At 36.8% G+C, this 21,199-nt stretch overlaps 1 protein-coding gene across 1 annotated transcript in view; it reads left to right on the top strand.

Annotated features, from left to right (window-relative positions):
* Nucleotides 1-21,199, top strand: part of ACSS3 (acyl-CoA synthetase short chain family member 3) — a 134,099-nt gene that overhangs the window by 92,548 nt on the left and 20,352 nt on the right. Inside the window, exons 10-11 of the mRNA XM_006189289.3 lie at nt 14,870-14,965; nt 17,732-17,795. Coding sequence (XP_006189351.2) covers nt 14,870-14,965; nt 17,732-17,795 — 160 coding nt within the window. The remainder of the gene's footprint in view (nt 1-14,869; nt 14,966-17,731; nt 17,796-21,199) is intronic.

Raw genomic sequence — 21,199 nt, 5'->3', positions numbered from 1 at the left:
ATTCTGAATCATGATGATCAGGCACAGACTCAGGAATCAGGTGGTTCTGGTTTCATTAGAAATAAGCAATTCTTTGAACATCCTTTTGTTAAAAACATCTTCATAAATGACATTGATGCTACCATCCTCTTGGTCCTTACGTATAAAGCCCCAGAGACCTCTTTTGCTGCTGCTTCTCTTTGTTTCCCATATCAGGTGAGTCCCTGAATCTCAGGTTTTCCTTTGAAGTGTCTGTTGGATTCACTGCACCTTCAGTGCTCCTATTGCCTTTGAGCTGCAGCAGCTACCTTAACATCTGCCCTGATTAAATTATCCTCATCCCCCATCTCGGTCCTCTCTGCTTCCCTGTACACTGTACACGCTGCTCCCAGAGTACCCTTTTTTTGGAAAGCACTGTTTCTTTAATAGGATTTCCTGTGGTTTTCTGGCTCCCTTCTGATGTTCAGACCTCTTCTGCCTAGCACTTAAGACAGAGAAATTTATTTTTCACCAAAAGACTACTATATATGTAATTTATTTATTTACTTATTTATTCTCTATTATCCTTCCACTAAGTGATCCTTGGGAACAGCTTGTCATATTCAGTGGTTAGACTAAAATTTTGGTACAGATTGAAAAAACCTTTCTGCTGCTTCTTTTGAAGGATGATTGCATACATATGTGAAAGTAAGTAGATTATCTGGAATCTGTTTTCCTCATCACTGAGTCTGGTGATTTTGTTGGCTTTACCATTTGGCCCACTGAGCGTAGCTATGAGTTATGGGGGCCTTGTGGCCTTCATATGTACATATTTCAGTTCAACCTTACTTGGTTCAACTTATTAGGTTAACAATTGTGTATTAGCCTTTTCAGAATTTCCATCTCCTGAGCAATTGGGGCAGGATATCAAATTTGGATTAAAAAATTAATAAAATTTCTTAGCAAAAATTAGGTCTGATTTTTAGAATGATTATTTCTAGAAGATCGAGTGGCTAAAACTGAATTTCAGTGTCTAATATTTTAGAACTCTGATTCTAATAAATTATACTTTTTACATTATTTTCTTGGATATTACTCTTTTAGAAAAACGTGTTTTCTATATCATTTGTAATAAAAAATATCAAATGATCAGAACAGAATATACATGTTCCTTAAGTAAGGTGAAAATCAGAGTTTCTGTTTTCTCATATATGATTTGCTAAGGGAGAAATTTTTTAATCTAAATTCAGATTTGTAGCCATTTGGGAATAAAAAAGATAAGATTGAATTTGGAGAAAGAGCAATGCTATGTGTAAAATATATAAAAACGAGTGAAAAATTATGACCCCTGCAAGGAAGAGTATTTATAGAATTGATGCATACCCTGTTCACCAGGAAAGTTCTAACACTTATTTTCCTGGGCATAAAGAGGAAACTATCTTATCACCTTTAAGATATTTTCCAAGATGCTTTTCCTTTCCTGGTCAAAATGGAGAGTTGTTGCCAACACATAAGTGACCTTACACAAATGCTTGTAGAAGAGTTTTGTTTCCCCCCTTTCCTCCTTAAAGGTGACTATGCTAAAGCTTGTTGAAGGAAACCAACACATTAATAAATAAAATTATGATTCTTTTACTTTTTCTTACTGATGTCTTTGCAGATTATAGCCTGTGCAGATGTAGTGCATCCAGGCTTACAAAAAAACGAAAAAAACCCAAAAAACAAAAAACTCACTGAAGCCTGAGAAACAAGCATATGAGGTCTCTAGTGGGTACTGAATTCCATGTGAATTTGCAATTTTTCTTTAATGTGTTGTTCAGAGGGAATTAATAGCCACATTATGTCCGTGTGCTGTCACTTTAATCAGGCTTGAATGGCTGCTCATTACTGTGGAAAACATAGTGGATTTCTACTCAAAATGACTGATTCTTTCCATCTGCACATTTAATTTTACAGCATTGATATTGTGTCTGATTAAAGTACACAAAGACATACACATGGATAGGTATGTAGGTAGGCAACTAGCTAGCTGGATAGGTCGGTGGTTTTGTCCTTATTTTTATAAAGGAAATTTATCCCAGGTGGTGCAGATGTCTGCTACTAACAGAAAATTTAGTTAGAGTCTTTATTTGCATAGAAGAAATCAATTTGCTGTTTTCAAAGTTGCATGTTGTGGTAAATAATTGCAAAGTGATACTGAAGTTTAATATTTGCAACTGTTCAGCTTTCTTAAGGTGATATCAGATTAATGGGGGAAAAGACAAGTACTTCATGAGTTATTAGTAACTCTTAAAAACTGAGAGAAAAATTTGCTATTTCTAGCACGTTTATGAATTTCCTAATACTTTACATATCAAATAGATGTCGGTGCGCTTCCCCAAGAGGTATGTCAATAAAAAATCTGATAACGTTTGAGGGAAGGTTGAGCTTTGCCCAAAGGAATATTTTTCTTTACTTCAAATTTTCTACAAGGTTGCTCTTACTTGTTATTGACTTAGAAATTGATAGTATTTTATACAATCACACACTTTTATGAACCTTCCATACAATGGATAATTTATGAACGTGCTCTCTGATTACATTAATATACGTGTACAAATGAGCTGTTAAGAAACTATGATGTATAATTTGGAATTAGTGAGGAATATATTAAATAACTAAAATGTATAAGTGACAATTGATTAATTCCTGGGACTTGAGTTATAAGAAGCCACTCTGCAGTCAATCCATTTATATTACCATGTTGTTTTTGTTACCCAAGTGAAATTTGTATTAGCAACAACAGATCTCTAGTGACTAACATCCTCTTTGATCCATTAATATCAACACTCTTTGATGTCTGATTTAAATAATACCTAAGATTTAAAATTGAGAACTAATCTGTGGAAAATCCGAGAGCAGATCAACTCCTTACAGAGATTTTAAAAAAGAATCATTGCTGTTCAACACCACTGAAGCATTAAACCCTTGTTTTGGATTGTAATGAAGTAAATGTTTGATGCTCTCATGAAAGCAATTGGTTTTGCCAAGTCTAGGTAGGAGAGTTATATGTATTTGATTCATAAATCTGAATAATAGATGAATTATCTATACCCAGATGCTTTATCTTCACGGTAACTTATCTGTAATATGATTAAAAGCACTTGGATTATTGACTGAACTTTTTTAGATAAAGGTTGAGAAACAGAGGTGCTGCAATTATGATTTAAAAAGGGAAAATTAAGAGAATTGATAATTGTTCCCTTAAGACATGATAATCCATGTACAAAACTAAGCAACCAGAACTTCGTTATCTTTCAGTTGTACAATCACCGGATAAAACACTGTACTGTTATGGATCATTTTTAGTACTAAGATGAGCTTTTCCAGAAATCAAACTGCAAGCACGGTTTTACAAAGGAAGAACTGTCAATGCAGGGCATGGTGTCCTTTGCAAGATTTCTTTTCTTTTTTCTGACTTAAGATTAGTGTAAAAGTACTGTTTTCTTTATGAGTGAATCACCTAGTACAAAAAAATGATCTTTAAATTTAAGCAACCAAGCACCAAAACCCAAAACATAATAGACCTTATTTCTTTTTGAAATTTCCCCTTTTCTTTTCCCCTTCTTTCCTTCCTTCCTTTCTTCTTACCTTTCTTCGTCTTCCTTTTCTTTTCCCCTCCCTCGTTCTTTCCTTCCTATTTATTTCCTTCCTATTTGATACTAGTTTAGAAATTATTGTGACAAAAAAGCTTGACATCCCACTCTGTAATGTTATATAATCCTGGGTAGAAACACTTTACTCTTTTGCTTGCTATTGGTCAGTTAAATAAAGATGAAGACTGCAAGGTTAGAACACTCGAGTTGCACTATGGCTTTTATAAGGGACAAGGGTTTAGATCAAAAGAATCCATGGTTCTTTCCACCTGCCGGCAGAACATATATATGTGGTTTCCATCAGAAGATACAGAACTTACGTTGAAAATGTTTCAAGTGTCCTTATGCCCCGGTCGTGACGAAATACTTGAAATGAGATAATGATTACCAACTTGAATGGCACTGGGTGATTTTGGTGTTTGTTTTGTGTCCATCTCTTTAATGGAGGAGTCAGATTCTTTATAGAGTTTTTAAAACCCTAAAGAAATATTTCAGTGAGAAAACGGTAGTCTCCTAATGTATTGAGACATTGGTGCTGATTGAAGTTATTGATCTTACCGTATCTGCCTTGAGCCACCTTTGCTGAGTTATTATATCTTGGAGTAATCACAGCATTTCTCTCCCTGTTTGATTGAACTGCCACAGTTTTAATTGCAATTGCAAGTTCTGAAGTCACTACATTCTATATACAGCCTGAATCTTCTTCCTTTGAGGAGGAATCTGATAATTCTGGATTTTTATTAAAGTAGACCCACAGGCTCCGGCAAACTTCAGTCATGCCGGTTCTTAAATCAAAACCATTGATCCTAAAGGCACACACACCCTAATACCATATTATTAAAATGTGTCAAGGCTGTATCACGATCTGATAATCCTTATTTTTGTACTGTTTGGTGGTTTGTACTTCCTGAGAATGGACAACAGGGACAAGGATTTTAACCACAAAAATGGGTTAGGCTGATCAAATCCAGGCCCAATGCTTAGGTATAGTGAGAGAAGAGCCACTAGCCTAAGATTTTTTTAAAGGCAGTGTTGCCAGTAGATGCAACCGGTGTTCCAGGTTCTTGTCCCGCCCCAGAAAGAATTCAGAGACAGGATTTGGAGGTTAAAAAAAGTAAAAGTGAGGATTTATTAAAGGATGGATAGCACACTCTCAAGGGGAGAGCGGGCAGGCTCAGGTGAGCGGCTGCCCTGAGTTTGTTTGGCAAGTTAGCTACATAGGGTGCAAAAATGAATGGGCAGAATATCATTGGGTTTGGGGTCATATTCCCTGATTATCATCCCAACTCCACCTTCCCAAAGGACGAAGGGATTTTTGTCCTTATTTAGTCTGGATCGGAAGTGTCATGGCGTCGGTGCATGATGGGTGCTTCTGATCTGCAAGGCTAATTTTACTGAAATGAGGGCATAATGAGCAAAAGGTTACATTTGGACACTGGAAATTCCTGCCTTTTCTCACCTTTCTTTGTTCTTCTCCAGACCACTTGTCACCCCAAAAAGCATGATCCCTTATCAGCCCAAAGGTTCCTGCTTTTCTTTCTCTGCCTAGGGAACCCTGCTGCTTACATGATGTGTGGTTTCCTGCATTTGGCTTGTGCCCCTCCTTTCTGCCCAATTCCTGCCATTTGGTCTGTGTCCCCCTTTCTCTGCTCATATCTAGCTATCTGCCTGCTCTAACAGCAGCAATACATTTTATTTACAACATGGAATAATTAATTATACTTCAGTAACAGTCATTCCAGCCTGAGATCTCTGTGAGAAATGGTATGGGCTCAGATACAGTAATGACTCATTCCTCCTTGGTAGACTGATTACAAAACCCACAACCAGGATTGGAGACTGCATGGGGAGAGGATCAAAGTTGAAGCCACGCGTTTTTCCTGGATTGCCCTCTTCCTCGGTTACCTTTGCATTCTCACACATTCCACTTCTGTGCATATGAGTTGATACATTTATATGCAGAGGGATTTCAGTCTGTCAGACTGTGGTTCTGAGTTAATCTGTGATAGGGAAGTTTCTTCATCCCTAGAATTGCACAATGAGAGTTTTATGACCCTTGTAATGTATGCTTTTTTTAAAAAAACATGTTACAACTATATGGTAGATGTGTGACTTTCTTCCAACTTAAGCATACCTAGTCTGTGCCCTGTGCAAAATCCTGTATGTTTTTCCTGTTTTTTGGGGCCAAGGGATAAAAGGCTCTATATAGTTGACATGACAGTGAGGAAAATATCTCTTCAGTGACTTTACCTTGATGACTCTATTTTTAATTATTTAAAAATCTGTTCTCTTTGGTTTGGGATACCAGTAGCCACTAGCAAACATTCCTTTGGTTGCAGATCTTGAAGTAAAATATTTCTATGTAGAATTAAAATGCTGCCTTCCTAGGCTTTACTTTTTAACTATCATTCCCTGCTTTCTGGGTTTTACTTAATATTTTCTGAGCTCATCAGATTTGGGCTATAGTGATAGTTTTTTTTTTTTTTTTTTAAGTACAGACCTATATGTTCAAAGACAATGGATTGAACTAGACTTTTGAAATACACACGGTAGAACTCAGAGAGCTGATTTGGACTGGACTGGCAATGCCACTGCCCCACGAACTGGGTGGTCCCATATATATTCCCTGTACTGCTTTCAAATAGTACAATGCAGAGTCTTTAGTAATATGAGTGAGTCACCACTGTCTGGTGCATTTTTGTTTTTCTCAAAACATTTTTTTTCTCAAAAATAAATTCGTCTCTATTTTTTATTCATGGGAAAGAGATTTTAGGTAGTTTGACATGAGAAGTTATGACTGGGGAAAAACAGTTATATAGACACAGTGTCATTTCAGCACTGTTCAGTGAGTGATGCTGTGATGGTGTTCATCTGGTAAGAGACGAAAAATATCTTGATGGCATCTTTGTTGCCTGGCAACAGAGTTTTTTCCTCATTTAGAGCAAGCCTTCATTAGTCTAACGTAGGTAATTTTTACTGATAGTTGGAGAAGCAGGGACTTAGAGCTAAGCTACGTGAATTTGGTTTGTGGAAGGAATAATCTTTTGTCAAATGTTAGGCTTGGTGAGGCTTTCTCTTTCTGAAAGTGAATAGCTGTTTACTGATTGTTAATCCATCTGAAAGTGAATACCCGAGTTAAATAGCAGTCATTGAATCACACATTTTCATCTTTATAGCATTATAATGTCAGAAGAACACCCACATTACAGTTGGTACTTTTTTCAAATATGATCCATGAAGTAACTCAGATGTGTAAGTTGCTTTTTAGAATCTCTGTGCTCATTACTATGCTAGTGATAATGTTTTGATAAGAGAGTAAACACTAAGAAATTGATTAATAATATAGTATTGGTTTGGTCTTTGAAATATCATCTATTCTAATTCTCCTTCCCTTTGCAAGAATCACATTTAATCCCCTCTAGAAAGGCGAAAACATGTCATGTTTTGGTAGATCTTTACAAGAAAGAGTTCGTAAACCCTCCCTTGACAAAACCTTCTGGTCTGGAAATTTGATTTCCCCTGGTGCATGCAATTCTCTGCACGGTGGGCCCACTGGCCCCATAAGAGTAATTCCCAGTTCTTCTTTTGCTGTCAGTTCTAATTTGGAAAACAACAGGTGACTAATGCTCCTTGGAAAAGCAGTATGGGCAGGAAAAAGTGACGCTGACTCCCAATAAGACCGTTTAAATCCTGGTTTAGTTACTTCCTTCTGTAGCGGCTGACAAGTCCTTAATTGTGTGCCCATGGGTTTTCTCACAGGCTTGTAGAAAGCTTGAAATGAAGTGAAACAGATATGTATGAACAATTCTGCAAGTTCCTGGCCTATAGAAACACTCAGTAAATGTTTTTCTTTTCCTTTCCATTCTATGAATAACCCTGCACAAATATAAAGACCATCTTTAGCATCCTGGTCTGTAGATAGTCCAGACTCAAGAAAACTTAGAACAAAGGGCTCAATTTATACATGAAAAAATTCATCACAGAGAATTTAATTTCCCAGAGTCAACGAACGAGTCAGGATTAGAACCGGAACTGTCATTGCTCTGTGTTGTCCGGAGTCCTTTCTCCATGTGTTTTATCTTACTCCTTCGTTAGTCCAGCATTTCATATCTAGTTCAGCTCTAAGTTATTTATGAGGTTCTCTAAGGTAAGAGGCAGTGTGCTGGTAAGAGACCCGGATAAGACCAGTGTCTTGCAGCTTGAATTAATGGTCTGCTTCCAGTACCAAAAGTTAAGCTGCTTTGAATTAAGTATTTTAAACTGTAATCGCACCATCTCGTGAACACAAAGATTACATTGATTTTCTTTCACCGGTGTACAACTCGCTGTTTCTGCTTTCTTTTGGCTACCACCATTCAAGTTATTTATAGCTCACTGTATAGATTTAGAGGTGTAGAGAATGGTTTCTTTACAGATTGCTTCTGTGCCCATCATGATGCTGTGATTAATACGACTCAGCGGCCCTGGGCCACTGAATTGATTTATTTCTAGGGTTTTAGCTCTCTGTATGGGCCACCAACTTCTGAATCCATATTGCTTAAATGTTGTGTTTCTAGAACCACAGTGGGAACCCACTGGCAGATTTCCAGATACAGCTGGAGCTCTTATTTATAGAGCTGAACCTGCCACCATGTTCTTCCTCTTAAGCCTGACTCCCATCTCCTCTTCTTTCTGTGTTGGCTTTCATCTGTGAGCCAGAACCCTGGGGCTTGTCCTGGATTTCTTCCTCTTGCTCTGTCCGCATATCCCAGCAATCACCAAGCTCTTCCGATGCTGAGTGTAACTCACATTCGATCTCATCATCTTCTACCTGCGCCTGCACCAGACCACCACCGTCCAATTTCTTGCTCTAGGTTGGGATCCTCAAATTAGCACTCTAGTTCGCAACTGAACAACTTTTTCTAAGTTGTAATTCTGAATAAATTGCTTCTGCTACAGCCCCCGAGTCCCCCAGTGTTCCGAGAATAATATCCAAATTCCTTAATGTAGTTTGGGAGACACTTCGTGATCTGCCTCTGCTCTCCATGCACATTTTGTTCTTTATTTATTATCTCTCAGTCCACCCATCACCCCCACGCTTTGCTCTACTAAATAACTTGGGGTCAGTCCCTTGGTGGTCTAACTGCTCAACTTTGTTCTTGCTACTATTTCTGTTAGGCATGTCTTTCCACCTTTAACACTCCCTTCTTGCCAAAAGACATGCATTCAGTACACAGGGTATATTCAATAAATATTTATGGAAGGGCTGACCTTTGAATATCGTTCTTGGAATAAGAAAAAGATCGTAACAGAATTACAGCAGTAACATACAGTTTTTTCCCTTTCCTGAGTCCTCTGTTTCTCTTGCTCTCTGGTTCATTTTGGGGTTGCATTGTGTGATTTGCTGTTTATTTTTTTAAGATCCCTGTTCTTAATAATGGGAATCAGAACCTAAAATTATATAAGGATGCATTTACTAGTCAGCGAACATTTTCTGAGCACAAAATGTCAGGGATTGGACGGTGTTCAGGTCCTGCTGATACAAATGATTCTCAAAGCGCACTAGAAGAACCTGATTTCAGCTGTTGGCTAGGGGGATGTTTTCATATAATTACATGCACAATTCCTTTTTGAAAGATTTCTGTAACATTTTTAATGGCAAGTATTCCAGTGTCTTTTGCTGTGTAACAAACAAACAAACAAACAAACAAAAAACCAAAAAAACCCCAAAAAACAAAAACCTCTAAAACCTAGTGGCTTAAAATAGCCACCATATCTCAGGATTTTATGGGTCAAAGATACAGCAGAGATCAGCTAGGGATTTAGTACTCCAAGTGTTGTTGATTGAGACAACTCAGGCAGTATTGTGTGGTGAGTGAACTAGTCTGGAGGGTCCAAGATGGCTTCACTGTCATGCCTGGGACTAGGCCGAAGGCTTGACTCATCTAGGACTCTGTCTGGAATGCTTGCTAGTGGCATTTTTAGCTTGGAAGACTCAGAGTAGCCGACTATCTTCTATGGCGGCTCACGGGTTCCTGAGAGTGTTCTGGTTTTCTTAAGACCGACCTGTGCCTAGAAACTGACAAAGTATCATTTCCACTCTTTGCTGTTACTCAAAGCCATCAAGAGATGACCCAAATTGAAGTTGAGAGGACATGGAACCCACCTGTAGGTAGAAGGAATATCAAATTGCACCCACCTTCAGTCTTTCACCATGGACAGATTTAAAGGCTATGGATGTAGCCTTTGAACTCTTGAATATAATTTCCCCTCTGCTCCCCATTCAGAAATGGAGTCCAGAAATTCTGCTAATATTTTATATGTATCTTGCCAAGATGTTTATTTTGCCCAATGTATATTATTTACAAAAAATTGTATCATGTTGTACATTTTGTTTCATAACTTTTATCTAAACAGTATTTTGGTGAGAATCATTTCCTATCTTGGCTGGACATTTTTCTATGGTGTTTGAATGCCTTTGCAGTATTCCTTAATATGGAATAATTCCTATTTTTTGGACAATCTTTTAAACTCTAATATAAATAATACTATGACAGACATCCTTGGCACTTGATATGTGTGAACTCTTACGAATATCTCATTGTTCACATCCCTTAAAGTGGAACAACTGTATTAAAGGCTATGAGGAGGCTTTAAGGGTTTTTAGAAAAATTGGCATTTTTAAGGCTTCTTATAAGAATTGCAAAATTGCCTTTTAGAAATGCTGTATTGATTTATAGACACACTAACACTTATATAACAAAACTGATTGTCTTCGGTTTGTGTGGGCAGGCTGTCTCCCATCTGCCACCTAACTGGGCTCTAGTCTTTTTGTCAGTCTAGTGAATTCTCATGTGAATGGGTTCCTACTTTCAGGAAGACAGGTTCCTGTCGTTACCCAACCATTCCAAAACAGCTTCCACCTGTTCATATTTCCCCCATATCTCTCTCAAAACCCCAAATAAAATAAACCTGATCATAGAACCTAAATGAGGCTTAACTATTTAAGTAAATTTTATTTGCATTGTTATGGTTCATCAGCTTCTTTGTTCAGAAGCCCTCATTAGCTTGCAGAGTCACTCAGAAGAAAAACTTAAGGTCTTACGAGGACTTTGAAGTAGTTTTATGCAATCTGTCTCCTGACTACCTCTCTGATCGTATTTCTTATCAACACTTTCCTCATTTGTTCTGCTTCAGTCACACTGGCTGCCCCACTGCTCCTTAAATACTCTAGGAATAAACCTACCTCAGGATCTTTGCATTTGCAGTTCCTTCCTCTTGGATTCTTTGTCCCTAGATATGTATGAGGCACGTGCCCTCACTTCTTTTAGGTCTTCACTCAAATGCACTTCTCAGGGAGGTTTTTTCTGGTCACCCAATCTAAAATTGCAATCCCTTCCCTTCACATCCTATATCCTGTCTGTGCTTTATTTTCTTAGTGGTTATCACTTTTTAACATGCTATATGTTGTACTTTCCTGTGTTGTTGTGGTTTGTTCCCCTAGTTAGAATGTGAGCTCCACGTGGGTAGGAATTTTGGGCACTTGCATTTATTGCTCTATCCAGTTTGAATGACAGTACCACATAATAGCTGCTCATAGACATTTGGTAATAAGTGTTACGTATCACCATTCCTTCCATTTGCGTGTGTGAGAGACTGGGCTCACTTCCTGTCACAAGGGTTTTTCTTTCTCTGCTGAGATGCGGTCTGGGTGAGTTCCATTTCCTACTCATCGTCTGTATTCTACATGAGAACCTCACAAGGGACTCCTCATCTGTGCCATTGTTCTCCTTCTCTGAAAACAATGTGAAGCAAGGGAAATGGCTTAAATTTTCTATCCTAGGCCTCAGGAATTCTCATCTGGAAAAAAATAATATTTCCTTTTCTTCCTGTTGGCTTAAATGCAATAATATAAACAAAAAGCACTTAGCACATGGTACAAGGCATAATTCATATTTGGAAAAAATATATGTATTAATTCTCTTTCATTTTCTTCCTTTGGAGTTAGAAGTTTTAAGAAAAATTCATTTAGGTTACAACTCACTAATGCAATAAGGTGGGGTGAGGCAGGAAAAATACTAAAAAAAAATAGTGAAGTGTCTGTATTAGCTTCTAACGCAGTGTGAATATAAACATACCAAAGTAGCTTATTCTTCGCAACCTTCAATTTCCTGCTGTCTGCCTCCCAGTTTTCTCTTCCCTAAGGAAATTATGCTGGAAAATTGCTGAATATTGTGTCTTTCTCAGGTTGGGCACCTTTGGAAAGATTTCTTCAAATGAAGTGTCCAGTTCTCCTCTTCAAAGAGAATGTTTTGGTTTGTTCAGTGTAGCTATTTCCCAGTCAAAACATGACATCTGGATTTCCTGTCTGCCTAGATAACTGCTAGCCGGTTAATTACAGCCTGGGCAGGGTGAGGCAGATGTTTTTAGAGCATCTTTGAAATGGGGCTGTGGGAGCCCTCTGAAGTTTGATTAAGGAGCGCAGCATGCCTGGGGCTTTCCGGGAGCGGAGCCTGCCCTGCACGTGGAGCAGCTGGAGAGCCGGGGGTTGCGCAGTCTGCGTGCCTGAGCGTGCGAGCGGGCGTCTGTGCGCCTGTGGCGCAGATGGATCGCTTCTTGGGTCTCAGGACGAGCAGAGGTATAAAGAGAGGAAGCCAAATGGCTGTCTCTGTAACAACCATTGTGGTCTTTCTCATCCCACTTTTGTCGCAACTGTGGCTCCTTAGATTGCTTAGAATCCTAGGAACTACCCTTTCGTCTGACTGTATCCTTTGTACGTGTCACCACCAACAGTTCTTTTTCTAATCCCCTAAATGAATGTCAAAATAAGGTCAACGAGATACTCAAATTGCATTAAAGTTCAAAGTATAAACTTACCTACTTTAAGTAACTAAATGGATACTGATTGTTGTGACTCTTTTTTTTTTTTTTTTTTTTTTTTGAGTAAAGGTAGATTTATTTGGAGAGATATGTACTACATAGAATGTAGGCTGTTTCCGAAGGTGCGGGAAAGGCCAAGAGGTGTGGGCGTCGGGTGCTCAGATTAGAGTAAAAGTGGATGGAGTGACAGAGTGTTGGCCATCTCTGAAGATGAGGGAGCGAGGGGCGGCCTCATTTTCATGACTCTTAAAATTCATGGTGGTTTTACGGTCGTAAACTACAACAAAACAGCTGAAGGCTGAAAGATTCTTAATGTGTAATCACTATACGACGATGCTTAAGAAGATCAGCTGAGGCAGTAGACACTGACCGCACTTCACTTTCTAGTGTCTTTAGCTTCATTTCATTCTCACTTCCCTCCTCCCAATGTTACAGGAAGAACAGAGTGCAGCGTCTTTTATAAGAATCCACACTGAGATGCGATGAAGCGGGGTGCAGTTGGTTTCATGTTGTGGGTTGTTTGTTTGTTTGTTTTAGGCAGCAGGTACCAGAACCATTGATAGGAATTAGAATCACCAGACGGTACATTTGTAGGTTCTGGAGCCGTGTGGTGACAAGTGGCTGAGAGGCCTTATGGTGTTAAGAAACGTCGAGAGCTTGAACTTTAAGTGATTGGAGTGCCCCTACTGATCAACTAAACTTGACAAGATATACTTTAAAAATAGCAGATTTACTTCAGCAGCTGCTTCTCAGCTGGGAGGGAGGGGGAACAGAACCATCTTGAAGGCGCTATCTCCTTTCTAACATGTCCTGGTAGCTTCTCTTTCTGTGGTCACCCTGTTTTATCCGAGTACCTTCCTCTAAGCACCTCTCTCTGCAGGACTGCTTCCTCTCTCACCACTGCTCTTGTCTCTCTTACCAGTTTTCAAGGCTAGCTAAGGTGTGGGCTTAAGGCATTTTCCCAAAGGCAAAGGGAAAAATGTTAAATTTCCAAACATGCGCATTTCCTCCCATGCTTTGCTTATGCTGTAGGGAGAATGCTCAGGGTGTCCCGTGGCTGTTAGAATACCATTTCACAAAATCCCTTTCCATTTTTTGTCATGATATGAGAATATTTGAGAATTCTCCATTAAACATCAGCTGCCTGCTCTGGTTACTTGCCACTTTTCCTTAGCGGTGACCATCTGGCTTAGCACGTTAAGCTCTGCACCGTGACCTAGGAACCATGTTTTAGTGTTCAAGAGTCCATCTTCTGTTATTGATGTCGGCTGAGCCACCATCCATAACATGGGGATAATAAACTGAACTACTCTGGAAGGTAAAGAACAGTAATAAATTCTTCTCATCACTTGAAAGTGATGTAAATATATGATAAATTATGGTGGAGACCAGACTGGAGGAAATACATTCTGCGTCCTTAGGAAGATAGATGTTTTTAATATTTTGGATTACTTTTGACCTGATTGGTTTGGCAATTAATCCCTTAATACTCACATTTATGTGTATAACATTAAGCCTGTAGTTATGAAACTTTTCACTGTCAGTGTTCTCTCATCCTGCCCCTCCACAAATACAAATCTCATATTTAAAATACTCTGTTAACTCCAAACTTGTTTTTGCTAATAATACAAATGCATTCCTTTATAAAAATTATCACTCTCAGAACTTACGATTATCATGTAATAGCTATTCTGTTACAACTTGAGACAGAGAAGACAGGTTTCACATTTGCATTAATCAATGCATGCTAATTGTGGATAAGTGTCTGGTCTTAAGGAAGTAATCAGCATAGCATAAATAGCTTCCTTCCTATATTTTGGGCCTTCAAAAATCCAGGAGCAACAGATTAAGAGCAATTTGATAAAGCATTGATAAATTCAGCTTTAGATGTGAGGTCTCTAGGCAAATGTAGTTCTTAAAATTTAGAGTATGGTGTTTTCACATACTTTAAAAAAAATCTTTGGGTTACCTATTCCAGAGACTGAGCTAAAGGTTACAGGAATATTTTGCCCTTTGCTGTTATTGACCCTGATAAAATAACTTTAGGCAAATTAAGAAAAACCATCTTTTATAGAGATTTTTTAGTTTTTAACATGTGTTGTAAAACTCTCACAGTCGCATAATTCTCCGTTCTTCATGCCTGCTGCTGCACAGCTGGAAACACTAGAGAAGCCTTTCTTTTCTTTAACAGAAGCAGTTACTGTATATATTATTCTGAATTTGTGTCCTTAAGTTTTAAAAATGTCGATGTTATATAAATTACTGGATTTTTTGCACTTTTAAATAGTACATTTGCACTATTTATCTGTTCCTCATGCAGTGAAATTCTGTGGAGGGAGAGGGGCAGTGCAGGCACTGAGGAAACATCATGATCTCGAGTTGAAACGTTAAATGATAAATAATATTTATTTCTCCAGAGACTGGATCCCCAATTACAGCGTCATGCGTTGGATTAGGTAATTCTAAATCACCTCCTCCAGGGCAAGCAGGAAAAAGTGTTCCAGGATACAATGGTGAGAAATGACCCTGATTACTTGAAATATATAATGTTAACAAAATATGGTATCTTTCTGTGTTTACTGTGAATCATATTGCTTGAAACATACTAGGTACTTAATAAGTATTTGACTCAGTGAATACCTTGTATTAAAAGTGTAAAACCTTTTATAATAACTTTTATTGTGAGCCAATTTGATCAAAAGTAAGTTTGTAGACTTCTAAGGACATGTTCTAAATGACTGTCACAATATAAGGCACGTTAAGGATATGGATGTGAGGTTAATATGTATGGAATGCCTGCTGGGTACCAAGTACTATGCATACATCATTTCAATTAATGCTGAAGTATATTTAATTTAGAGATATTATTCCCATTTTAGAGATGAGTTAGCTGGTGCCCAGAAAGACTAAATAGCTTTCCTAAAGTAACACAGCTGGTTAGGTCCTAAAGATAGTGCAAACCATTGTGTTTTATTTTGTTTGTTCGTTTCCATTATAAAATCTGCAGTTTTTCCCATTACATATGCTACCTTTTAATTTAGAGTGATGATAAGGCTTTTGAACCTTGTTAGCTAAAAAATAAATATAAAGAGTAAGGGTTCTAAAAAAGAAAAATAATTTTATCCATACTGGCACTATGAGATACAGTATCTCTTCCATATTTGTTTTTAAACTATTGGTAGTGATTATAATAGTTCAATAATTTCCCCTGGATTTCACTTCTTAGTTGTACATCTTGTATAAGGTGACTTGTGTAAGTTATACATGGTTATACAAGTCAAACGTTGTTTCCTTAGTTCTTAATGGGAATGATAATCTTTATGCCCTTCATAGGGTTGCTGTGTTGTGATGAAACACAATGAAGCATTAGCACAAGCGCCTGCTAGCAGGACTGGACTAAGTCTTACCTAGTAGTGTTATGAATATTTCAGAGAAGCCAGAGGGACTGACCTGATTTAGATTTACACATTCATTTTACAGACGAGGAAAATGAGGCACAGAAGTTATGTTATTTGCATAAGGTCACACAATTTAGCTTCAGCTCAGCTTTGGGAAACGGGATATGATTCCTGCATGCAGTTCCTATTTGCATGTAAATTATCAAATTTAGTGATTTGTCACTTGCTTCTCTAACAGAAAAATATTATATTTTCCTTCTAGGACAATGACTGGTTAAGGATCATTTGGTTTAGCCTAGCAGATACATTTATAAAAAGCCACTTAAGATCTTTTTTTAAGAGCAAAAATAGACATTCTGTGAAGTCAGTGACTTCACCAGGCATGGGGAGTTGAATCCAGCTTTAGTGAAATCCTCCTGAGCAGTTCGGTCATCTCCACTTCCTTTGATCAGAAAAATTACTTTAGTGTTGAGCCATTTTTAGGGGCTGATGACTGTGGGAGATGTTAAATACATTTCCCTTTCAGTGTTTCAGGATCATTTTTATATCCAGTTGTAAGAAAGAGTTAAAGCTTTAATGCTTCATGGAATTTCAGTACAGAAGTTTCTCATTGTCTGAAAGCCATTGGTTTACAGACAGCACAGCTTAAACACTAGCACTAAAGTATTTATGACAAAGGAAATAATGACTTTATGACTCATGATTTTTATTTTGTGGCTAGTCAGAGATTCAAAAGTATAATGTAACATTTAATATTATAATAAAAAGCAGTATTCTTTGGGGAAAGGAAAGAAAACCAGCTTTGGTGTGAAAAACACTCAACGTAATATAACAGTTAATTTCACATTCATAGAGTACCTTGTTCAAGGTCGTCACTGTATTTTTTTTCAAGTAATTACTGTACAACACTGTGAGGAGGGAATTATTTCCACTTTCTAGATGGGGAAATCGGAGGGTAACAGAACCAGAACGTGTTCAGGGGCGCATGGTAAATTGGCCACTGTACTGGGCTTTGGGGAAACAAAGACGAATTATCATGACCTCCACCCTCAACGAACTCACAGCCTACTGAGAGACAGATATCTACAGCGTTCATAATTGTCAGAATAGAATTTTAAAACAAATTGCTCTGGGAACACAAAGATGGGAACAATTAATTTTTTCTGGGAATAATACTTCTTCTTTCTCAGAACTTCTTTCAGTAGAAAAACTGGGACAGATGAAGTCACATAAAGGATCTATTAAAGCTTAAAACATGATGATATAGTCTCATTTCTGGTTTGTACTTAAGGGTACTGCATGCGGATACAAGCCTTGGTCTCCTAACATCTTTGAGGATTTTGACAGTATAGCACAGAAAACATTGGAATAATATTTGGGAAGGTTAAATTGACCTTTAAGGGTCATAAGTGGATATTAAGCCTTAAATCAGAAAAAAAAAAAAGGGTTTTGCAGACTTTTAAATTCTTTATTTGTATTGCTTGAAAAAACTTTTGGTGTATTTTAAAACTTTGTTTTCTTTAATTTTTGGCAGGCTGAACATATATTTTTATATTTTTGACAGAATGGAAAGATATATTTGAATAGATATAAACATAGATTTTAAAATTACCAGCATGTCTGAAATACTGTTTTTATTGAAAGGAGGTTCTGAAGGAAAATTCTTTATCTTATTAGAAGTCAAAAGTATGTAGTCCTTATATTTTCTGTGATACATTTTAGCTTGTTTATATATGTGCATGGTCTCACAGGAATTAAAGGATGACTTTTTTAAGCTAGAATTTTGGGGGATTGAATATGGAAAATATGGCAACGTTTAAGCCTTAAGGTTGTTTATTTTTATTCAATTATTTATCTATTTATTTATATTTTACTTTGCAGTTATGATTTTGGATGACAACATGCAAAAGCTGAAGGCTCGGTGTTTAGGAAATATTGTGGTAAAGTAAGCAAAATTTGCAATGCTGCTATTTACAAGAGCAAGAATTGGTATATAACATAAAGAAAAATGAGTGGTTGCAATGATATTGCTAGTGAGGAGGCTGCAGAAGAGGCTTGTGTGTTGTTTGAGAATATTCAGTGTCAACTCTTGTAATTTAAACATGGAAATCCCATAAAATGGAACCAATTAAGGTACAAGTTTTTAAAAAGAGAAGTCTTGCATCTTTAAAAAGGTTTCTGATCATAGGAGCAATGCATTCATGATGAAGGTAACTTCAGTACCAAAAATGTAAAGAAGTAAGTAAAGTTTCTGTACTCCTACCCGTCGGCAATACTGTTAACTTTGTAATCTATATAACTTTACATTTTGACAAGCATTTTAGGTTGTTGAAAAAATCTGGCTTACTCTCATGTATTCCTTTTTCTCCTTAGCTCTGTCTCATAAGCATTTCAAATTTTACTCTGTTGAAAATATTTATCAACCTCTTTTTAGGCCTCTTAGTCTTTTTTATTTATGATTATAAATAATGCTCTATTGAATATCCTTTTTGTGTTGTCTTTTCTTCTGATAATTACAATTGTAGAAATTTCTAAAAGTGTAATTACTGGGTCACATAGTAGCATAATATATAACCCCTAACTCATCAAGGACCACAGTTCCTTGCTAACAGTTTTCATCATTGTTCATTTGGTAGATAAAGGGCTAAAATTTGAAGTAAAAAATATTCTGGTTTACCTTGATTAAATCAATACTTTAAAACTGTTAAGCTAGTGGAAGCTGAAATGGAAGTTGAGTACATTGGAGACACACAGGATGTGACATTATTTTAATGATTGATATAGGGTGTTTTAGTGCCTCTGGTTAGCATAATATTGGCATCTTTACCAATATGTTTTAAGGTAGTAGAATTTGCCAGAATGAGCTATTATGAATAAAGAACATTGCATGTGGTTTTAAAAAAGTTTTATTTTCCTATTAATTCAAAAGAATTCTTATTACTTATCATTCTCATATTGGTATAAAATTTTTCTCAGGTTGATAAAACATTGTCATTTCTGTGAAAATTAAATGAAAAACAGTAATTTTAGAAAGAGTATGTTTTTTTCAGGTAGAATTATTTAACCTTACAAAAATCTAATAGAGGAGATGCACTTCTCAGATTCTTATTGTTCTCAGTAAACGTGTAATCCCTTCATAATGTCTTTTTAATTTAAATTTTAAGACATATTGTTGGCAAATGAAAAAGATTAATACTGAATATGTCATTTGAATTTATATTTTTCTGACTCGGAATCCATATTAACATAGAGCTGGTTGAAATCTTTCCCCTGTTGGGGGAAAGGTATTGGGGACAAAGGGAGTGTTTGTTGAAGCATTCATTAAACTGAGCAAGATTGTGGGTGGATGTTCAGGGAAGCACATGGTTTGTAAGAGCTGTTAAAAGCACGCTCGGGGCTTACATTTTTATATAACCCCTAACTCTAAATGAGTCGTTTATTTCATAAAGCAATGTTTGCAAGATCCCAGAGGTGGCATTTGATGCCAGTACGGTTTTAAACCCCTCATGCATCCTGCCACTCACATTATTGGTGGCATCGCCCCACATCCATTCAAAAATAATAAAGCACATAAACTGTAATTTTTTCCTCATAGCCATTATTGTTACTTCAAGTACTTGAAAATAACACAACTATTGCCTTAAAGCATTTTGTGGTTTAGATTGTCACCAATTCAGAATGATTTTCTTCTCTCTCTGTTCCTAAACAGGGAATTTTATGGTACAGATCCAGGACTCTGAAATTTCATTATAAATTATTTGACGATCCAATATATTATGATATGCAGTGGACTTTGATTCCTCCCTTAAGTTAATAGTGAAACTAGGTATTTGAAACTAGGTATCATTGTATTCAAAAGGTACGGATTAGAAATAATTTTAAAAAAAAAGTTACCACCAAGATCTCTCTCTCTCTCTTTTTTTTTTTTTTTTTTTAAAGAGAACAGTCTTTAATCCTTATTTCAGAACTCATTTTTATCTGTGAGAGCCAGGATTTCCTTTTGAAACCCTCATCTCCAATAGCCATTCTACTCTGACTGGTTGACCTGAAAATTATTCATGCATCCCAATAGCTGCTTGAAGTACGCAGAGGATGCTTTCGTATTTAATATCTATCAAGAAGACTTGTTTGTACTAGTCTGTAGCGATTTTGTGTGCCTTGAAGGGGACACGTCATTCATATGGAAAATGGCTGATGGATGCTTTTTAAGAGCACATAAGACATATGTGTTTAATTGAGTTAAAGGAAAGGAAAAAAGCACACCCTTGACAATAAAAATTACTGTGGCTTAGAAAAAAAAAACAGTGTGTAATTTGAGTAGAGAATCATTTTTTTCCATGTAGAACATATTCTAAAGAAGGTCTGTGGTCTGAAAAGCAGCATCCTTTCCAGAAACCAACTACCTGGGGCCCTAGAACCACTTGGTGACCTGTAAAAGGTGTTTGATTAGGAATTATATACAGTGTCCAGAGGTTCACAAAATATCGAGAGTCTGACCTGTAAGAATTGTAATGACCCCTAAATTTGAGAAATGTATAATCAAAATGAACATATATTTAATTGAATGAACATATATTTAATGGAATATCATAACAACTCCATTGTCCATTTAGCCTTCATAGTTTTTTCATTTTATCTGCAAATAATGTTCAAGTTTGATTCCTGAATCTGTACAATGATTGTTGAGAAATAATAACTAATGGTAAACTATGGGTGTAGTTTCTTTCCATATGTTTTCAAAAGCAAAAGTATAACCTTTTTCAGAAAAAGTTCAAGTTTACGTGGTGTATTGCCATATTTTACTATTTTTGCATGGATATGAGGTAAAACCACCAATAATAAGAATGACTCTGTCCATGAGGGGCTTAAAAGTAAGCTGGCATCAAAAGCTACCCCTGGGAGAGACCAGCAGACAAAGAGATAGATGTCCATTCTTCTCAATTATTCATGCCCACACTTTTCCTTATTACTTGTATAATAATTAAGTGGACTGTTCTTTGAAAGAACAATATTCCCTAATGCTATTTACGTTCACTAATTGTACTTGTAGTGATTAGAAAGAATAAGGGGGAAAAATCTGCTTGGAATATTTGAAATGTTTGGGGCTCAAATTACGTTAAAATAAGTCAGTAAAAAAAAAATTATGTCTCATTGTTTTAATCCCAGATTTGTTTGCTTTCTGTAAATACAGCTAGAGCTTCTTGTTTCACTATAAAATCCATTAGGAATAGTGTAAATGACATTGGGAATTATCTGTCTCTGGCAGTTTCTTTAAAATCTCAAGCTGTAATCATATTTCCAAGCTTTACAATGTACTAAATGTAACGATTCATTTTATCACGTTACAGT

This window comes from Camelus ferus, chromosome 12 (assembly GCF_009834535.1).
Source record: "Camelus ferus isolate YT-003-E chromosome 12, BCGSAC_Cfer_1.0, whole genome shotgun sequence".
NCBI classification, from domain to species: Eukaryota; Metazoa; Chordata; class Mammalia; order Artiodactyla; family Camelidae; genus Camelus; species Camelus ferus.
Note: the sequence above shows the minus strand (reverse complement) of the source record. Positions and strands in the feature narration are given on the sequence as shown.